This window comes from Microtus ochrogaster, chromosome 7 (assembly GCF_000317375.1).
Source record: "Microtus ochrogaster isolate Prairie Vole_2 chromosome 7, MicOch1.0, whole genome shotgun sequence".
NCBI lineage: Eukaryota > Metazoa > Chordata > Mammalia > Rodentia > Cricetidae > Microtus > Microtus ochrogaster.
This window is the reverse complement of record NC_022014.1, coordinates 62,973,389-62,981,139: the sequence shown is the minus strand read 5'-3', so window position 1 is coordinate 62,981,139 and position 7,751 is coordinate 62,973,389. Positions and strand designations below refer to the sequence as shown.

Genomic DNA, 7,751 nt, shown 5'->3' with positions numbered 1-7,751 from the left:
TAGACCAGGCTGGTCTCGAACTCACAGAGATCCACCTGCCTCTGCCTCCCGAGTGCTGGGATTAAAGGCGTGCGCCACCACCGCCCGGCTTAACAAGTAATTTTGAATACTATCCCAATGCCGAGCATTATTCTAGCTACATAAGAATGCTAAGACTTCATTGTATGTTGAAGTAAGGTTTGATAATTGGTTTCCCTTTATTTCTTCAAGAATATCTCTGCTCTGTTGAATGTTTATAGCTTTTATATTACAGTTTTCTATCTCATTGAGTAGTTTTTTTGAGGGGGATGTATTAAAATTTCTGGGCCATGTGGTGGTGGTACATGCCTTGAATCCCAGGACCCATGAGACCCGAGGCAGGCAGATCTTTGAGTTCAAGGCCAATGTGGTTTACAGAGTGAGCTCCAGGACAGCCAGAGCTGTTACATAGAGAAACCCTGTCTTGAAAAATTAAAAATAAGTAAATAAACAAATAAACAAATAATCTGGGCTGACCTGAGTCTGATCATTGGGACCACAGGTGGAAGAGGAAAACCATCCCCATAGGTTATCTGCTGACCCCCACATATGTGCTGCTTCATGTGCACACACATTCATTATTTAGTAAGTAAGAATGCAACAAGAAAAGGGAAAGAAAAGTAAGACTTGTAATAATGGAGGTTTTATTTATTTTTATCTGTTTTTCAAGACAGCTCTGATGTTCTGGAACTCAGAGATCTGCCTACTACTGCCTCCTAAGTGCTAGAATCAAAGGTGTGGGCCAACCACTTTTCATTGTTCTTACCAGTGACCATGGTGTTTTATTCTTTGAATTGGTTTTCTAGAGATTAGTTTAAGTAATTAAATTATATCTTACTTATTCTGAATGATGAACGTTGTATTTGTATTGTCCCAAAGTCCTAAGAACTTTTTCTTTCTCTTAAGGAATGGTCATGTGACGAGATTGGGTTTATCTATGGTGGAGTTTCCTCTGCCCCCACATCTGACATGTGCAGTGATCAAGGCTGCTTCTCTTGATTGTGAAGATTTACTGCTTCCAATAGCAGCAATGCTGTCTGTGGAAAATGTCTTCATCAGACCTGGTAAACACTTTATTTATTTTTAAAGATTCTCTTTGTATTACATTATTTTATCTATTATTTAGTGTGTGTGTGTGTGTAAATCCTCCCCCTTTTTTGTGGCATGATAGCTCATCTCTTTTTATCACTAAATTGTATTCCATTCTACTATATGGAATTTGTTTATCCACTTACTAAAGGGAATGGTTTATTGTAGACTAGGCTTGACTTGAATTCACAGCGATATCCACCTGTTTCTGCCTCTTGAGTGCTGGGATTAAAGGTGTGCACCACCTCATCTACCCCAGTATATGTTAAGTCTTTTTTTTTTTTTTTCTGAGACAGGGTTTCTCTGAATGTCCCTGAATGTCCAGGAACTCACCTTGTAGATAGGCTGACCTTAAATTCACAGAGATCCTGTCGCTTCTTCCTCCCAAGTCTTTGATTTATCCTTTCATTATTTTGGAATTGCTTTTGGCAGACAGACGATTTTGACTTTAATGAAGTCTAATATAACTGTTTTCTTTTGTGGATCTTGCTCTTGGTAGTATATCAGTGAGGTCATTCCATACTATGGCCATTTAGATTTTCTCATAATGTTGTCATATAATGGTTGGGTATACATTTTTTCAAGATCATTTGTCAAAACACTGTCGTTTCTCTGTTGAAATGTCTTTGTTTCTCTGTTATAGAGCAGTTGACTGAGCTTGTTGAGCACTCTTACTTAGTTAGATAAGGGAGTTCCTGACTTTGTTCCTCCCCTTCAGCACTGCCCTGGCTGCTCTCTTTTCTTCTCCATGTTAACTGTAAAGTCAGTTGAAATCCATAAAAGGATTGCAGTGTGACCTGGTAAAGTTAGGAAAAACCGCCATCTTACCCTGTGGAGCTTCTAACCATGTCCGTGATGTCTGGCTGTTTACTTTGGTCTCCAGTAATTCACAGAGTCTTTTAGGGGGTTACCATATAGCTGTGGAGCGGGAAACTGGGTAAATGTTTTTATATTTTGTTATCCTTTAACTTAGTTGTTTGGCATAGGGAGTATATAACATTCTTAGCTAAAAGTTAATTTCCCTTCACGGATAAAGCTAGATAATAAGGTGAACCTTTGTTCTTTTGTGGTAAATTAGTAATATATTAACTTGTTTTCTTAGAATGAAAAGAACAGGTAGTTTAGCCCTTTATCCTTAGAGTATTGGTTTTTTCTTTCTTTTTTTTTTTTTTTTAGGTTTCCATGTTCTTATTTATTTTCCTTTTTTTTCTTTGTTTCTTGGTGTGTCAGTATGAGACAGTTTAACATGTTTTGGCTTTGTTTTTATCTATAGACATAACTTTTTACCTTCAGCTAATGCTGTAACAATAGATTGTGTACTCCACTGGCCTTTCCTTTTGTAGGTTATGATTATTGGGTCCAGACGGATTTGTCATTGCTATGATTATAATGGTGAATACATTTTTCTGTAAAAGTACTGTTATTGAATCAGTTTTCTGCCTACCCTAAATAGACCTCATTTTTAATTGTCAAAATTTTGATTCTTAGGCTCATTGAGTTATGGCACTTGCTGCCAAGTGTGATGTCCTGAGGTTTTTGTTTTTTGTTTTTAATTCATTTTTATGTGTATGGGTGTTTTGTCTGCATGTTTATCTGTGCACCATGTGCTTTCTTGGAGCCTATTGAGGTCAGAAGTGGGGGTTGGATCCTCTGGGACTGGAGTTATAGACAATTGTGAGCTGTCATGTAGCTTCTGAAAAGAACCAGGTAATTCTCTTAACTGCTGAGCCATCACTCCTGTCCTGACATCCTGAGTTCCTCAGAATTCAGAACATGATGAAAGGAGAGAATTAATTCCCATAAGTTATCCTCTGACTACCACATACGTGTCTTGGCAAATAAACATGCACAAACACAAAATAAATTTTAAAATTACTCAAATTTTATTCCCAAAATTTTAACTCTTATAATATACCCAATTGCAACCCTTTTTTCAGTTAAATAGTATGTGCAATAAAGAATGTTGATTGGCTTTCATTAGGGAGTATCAAGCCTAAAGATACTCAGGAATTGAGTGTTCTCACTGTTCTGTTACCTGACTATGAGCCTAGCTTTCTCAGACTCTCGTGTTTTTCATTTATAAAACCAAAGAGCCTGTTATAGTGGTGCATGTCTGTAATCCCAACATTTTATAAGGCAACATTGAAGGACCTCTGGGCATTTGAGGCCACCCTAGGTTATGTAGTGAATTTATGAACATCTCTCTCTTTCTCTGTGTGTTTTTGGGTTCAAACTCTCTTACCTTCTTCCAGAAAACAAAACAAAAACAACACTAGCAAACCAGGAAATTGGGTTCAACACTAATTGAACCCAACACTAATTGGGTTCAATAGTTAAGGCTAGAAAAGAATCTGGTTGGGTAACAAGATCAAGTGATCTTGAAGGTCTTCATTGACATTTTAAAGGCAGAATTTAAATATAGTGAAATGTATGCACATTAGCATAATTCAGTGAATTTTGTGAAATGAATATAGTCATATAACATGCACCCCTATCAAGATAGAGAATGTTGCCGGGCAGTGGTGGCGCACACCTTTAATCCCAGCACTCGGGAGGCAGAGGCAGGCGGATCTCTGTGAGTTCGAGACCAGCCTGGTCTACAGAGCTAGTTCCAGGACAGGCTCCAAAACCACAGAGAAACCCTGTCTCAAAAAACCAAAAAAAAAAAAAAAAAGATAGAGATAGAGAATGTTTTGGACTGGTGACATGACTGAGTTATGTTGTGAGCACTTGCCACCAAGACTGACAACCTGAGTTCATTTCTGGGATCCACAGGGTAGAAGGGGGAAACTCCTACACATTGTCCTATGAGCTCCTTTTGCAGAGTGACATGTAGTGTGTGTGTGTGTGTGTGTGTGCGTGCGCGCACACGCACCTTATACCCCAACATAAAAGAAGACAGGGTTTCTCTTTGTAGCCTTGGCTGTCCTAGAACTTGATCTGTAGGCCAGGCTGGCCTTAAACTCATAGAGATCAGCCTGCCCCTGCCTCCCAAGTGCTGGGATTAAAGGCATGCACCACCACTGCCTGGCTCCAAGTTGGTTTCTTTTCTGGAATCTAAATTTTTTTTTTAAATAATTAATTTATTTATTATGTATACAATATTCTGTCTGTGTGTATGACCAGAAGAGGGCGCCAGATCTCATTACAGATGGTTGTGAGCCAACATGTGGTTGCTGGGAATTGAACTCAGGACCTTTGAAAGAGCAGGCAATGCTCTTAACCACTGAGCCATCTCTCCAGCCCCCTGGAATCTAAATTTTTTTATTATTCATTCATTCTTTTTTTTTTTTGAGATAGGGTTTCTCTGTGTAAATCCAGCTGACCTGGAACTCTTTAGACCAGGCTGGCCTTGAACTCACAGAGATCTGCTTACCTTTGCCTTTTGAGTGCTGGGAATAAAAACGCATACCACCACCACTCAGCTGGAATATTCTTTAAATGTTAGTTTTTTTTGAAATTACAAGTAGAAATATACAATATGCAGTTTTGGGTGTGTATTTGACTTTTGGTGAACTTACTCCATGTGAAGTTCATCTGTATTGTTTTATTTATGTGTCTGTATTTTGGTCTTTTGTTGTAGTTTCTACTGTATGAACATATAATAAATTGATTATGTATTATTCTGTCTATGAACATGTGTATTATTTTTGTTCAGTGCTGTTTATGAGTAAAATATTGCAAATACTCCTGAGTAAATTCTTGTATGAGCCTTTTGTATATTTTTATTTAGCTTAGCTTTAAAAAATGCTTGGGAAAAATTGTTGTGCTATTGAACAAGTTTATGATTAAGAAACAAGCTGGATTTAGTACCTTTAATCCCAGCACTAGGGATGCAGAAGCAGGAGGATCTCTTTGAGTTTGAAATTAGCCCGCTCCACATAGTGATCTCAAAAACAAACAAAACAGCCAAATCTTACTCTTAAAATAGTTGTACTCAAACAAATACACATCAACTTGAGCCGGGCGGTGGTGGCGCACGCCTTTAATCCCAGCACTCGGGAGGCAGAGGCAGGCGGATCTCTGTGAGTTCGAGACCAGCCTGGTCTACAGAGCTAGTTCCAGGACAGGCTCCAAAGCCACAGAGAAACCCTGTCTCGAAAAACCAAAAAAAAAAAAATAGTTGTACTTAAAATAAATATTCCATAAATACTGTATTTATTGTTGTAAGTAGCTTGAACTATCTTGCACATATCCTCCTCCACAGTTGGTATTGCAGAACCATTTGCACCATATACGCTGTATTATGTATTTCTTTGTTTTCATTTTCCAGTTTTGTGATGGCTAATAATGAGGTTTTTGTTTTTGAAACATAGTATCGCTGAGTAGCCCCCACTGGCCTGGAACTCTCTAACGCACAGAGATTTCTGTCTGCCTCTCAAGTACTGGGATTAAAGGCGTGAACTATTATGCCTGAAAAATAATGATTGTTTCTAATGTATTTATTTAGTAGATTAACCAAGAGATTTGACAGGGTCTCACTGTGTAGCCATAGCTGGCCTGAACCTTGTAGACCAGGCTGTCCTTGCTCTCACAGAGATTCACCTGCCTTTTCCTCCCAAGTGCTGGAATTATAGGTATGTGCCATCTATGGACTTTGTTTTGGCTTTTCCTTTGACTCTGTGTCTATATGCTTGTATATGTGTAGGTGTGTTTGGGTGTGGAGGCCAGAAGACAATTTTGGGTGCCATTCTTCAAGCATTATCCTTTTTTTTTCTTCTTCTTTTTTTTTTGAGATAAGAATTCTCCCTGGGTGGGGAATGGTGGTACATACCTTTAATCCCAGCATTGGGTGGGTCGGAGACAGGCACGCCTTTGTGAGTTCCAGGACAGCCTGGTTGTCTACTTAGTGAGTTCTATAGCCAGGGCTTTGTAGAGAAACCTTGTCTAAAAAACAAAAAACAAACAAAAAAAAAACACAAAAAAAACCTCACAGCCTCCAACTTGGATTGACTGGCCAGTTAATCTCAAAGTTCCACCTCTTTCTGCCTCCTGCTCCAGTACTGTCATTACAAATAGAGACTACCACATTTGAATTTTTAAATTTTAATTAAATTATTTAAAATTGTAATTTAATTTAAATCTTTAGATTTTGTCTATTTTCATTATATGGATCCTGGGGATCAAACTTAGGTCCCCATTCTTTGCAAACACTATACCACTGATCTCCCTAGCATTTTTTGTTTGTTTTTTTGAAACAGGGTCTGTGTAGCCTTAGTTGGTTTAAAACTTCCCATATAGACAAGACCAACTTTGAACTTGTAGAATGAAGCTGCTGTCTCCATAAGAGGCTGAGACAGTGTGTAAATGACTATAGTAGGCCAATTGAAGGTTTGTAGCATTGCCTACAATGAACAGAAAAATTAGGCCATATATGTTAGCTTCTCTATGGCTTCATAACCCAGGGGATCCAGGCAGAATGAAGATTAATCTGATAAAGTGCTGGGTGGGTAATTTGACCAGAGAGCATGTCAGTCTTGAAGTAGATTTAGAAAAAAATAGAATCAAAGTAAAGAAACAATTAAATCTCAAAAACATAATTTGAGCAAAAGCAACTAAATGCATCAAATACATACTGTGTGATTCCATTTATATAAAGGTTAGAAGCAAGGCTGGAAGATGGGCCAGTGGGCAGTGGTGCCTACTACTAAGATGAACGACTTGAGCTTCATTAGTGGGACCCATATGATGGAAGAAGAAAACTGGTTTTTGATCCCTGCAAGTTGTCTTCTAACCTCCAAATTGGATGCAGTGGCATGATCTCACACACACAAAATAAATGTAAAAACATGTTTTTAAAGGTTAGAAACAGGCAAGATCCATCTGTGGAGTTAGAAGTCAGGCTATGGTTACCCAAGAGGAAAGTAGATAGTATTATGTGATTAGGGTTCTCTGATGCTCATGGTTGTTGATTTGTTTGAGTACACTGCTACACTATGTTTATAATTACCTCATGGGGTATACAGTCACAGCTTAAGTACTTTTCTGTATATTTGTTATACATTATTATAAAATTAGGGAATACTTGTAATAGGGATGCTTAATGTATATGGAGGTCCAGTTTAATTACCTGTTATTTTGAATCCCTTATATAATGTCTAGTTAAATTGTGTATGTTCTTTATACATTTAGGCAATCAATGCTTGATCACTTCTTCATATGTGTATAATGTACATGTTTGTCATGGCATTGTATGTGGAGGTCTAAAGACAAAACTGTATAGTCAGTTCTCTCTTACCCTTACATGGATTCTGGGGATTGAACTCAAGTCATCAGACTTTTGAGGCCAGCAATTTTACCTGCTGAGCAATCCTGCTGACTCTTGACCACTTTTTTGATCCCTGGAATCCACATGGTAGAAGGAGAAAAGTGGAAAATACTTGGCAGAGCACAAACTTACTACAGATTTTCCTTGATTTATGATGGGGCACATCCTGATTAAAATTCTTGTGATACTGAAAACATCCTAAGTCAAACATGCATTAAAAACATTGACCTAGCCGGGCGGTGGTGGCTCATGCCTTTAATCCCAGCACTCAGGAGACAGAGGCAGGTGGATCTCTGTGAGTTCGAGGCCAGCCTGGTCTGCAGGAGCTAGTTCCAGGACCGGAACCAAAAAAGCTACGGAGAAACCCTGTCTCGAA

The 7,751-nt window shown here is 38.4% G+C and overlaps 1 protein-coding gene across 1 annotated transcript in view; it reads left to right on the top strand.

Annotated features, from left to right (window-relative positions):
- The window catches only part of Dhx40 (DEAH-box helicase 40), a 47,069-nt gene that overhangs the window by 24,953 nt on the left and 14,365 nt on the right, over positions 1-7,751 (top strand). Inside the window, exon 12 of the mRNA XM_005350469.3 lies at positions 925-1,082. Coding sequence (XP_005350526.1) covers positions 925-1,082 — 158 coding nt within the window. The remainder of the gene's footprint in view (positions 1-924; positions 1,083-7,751) is intronic.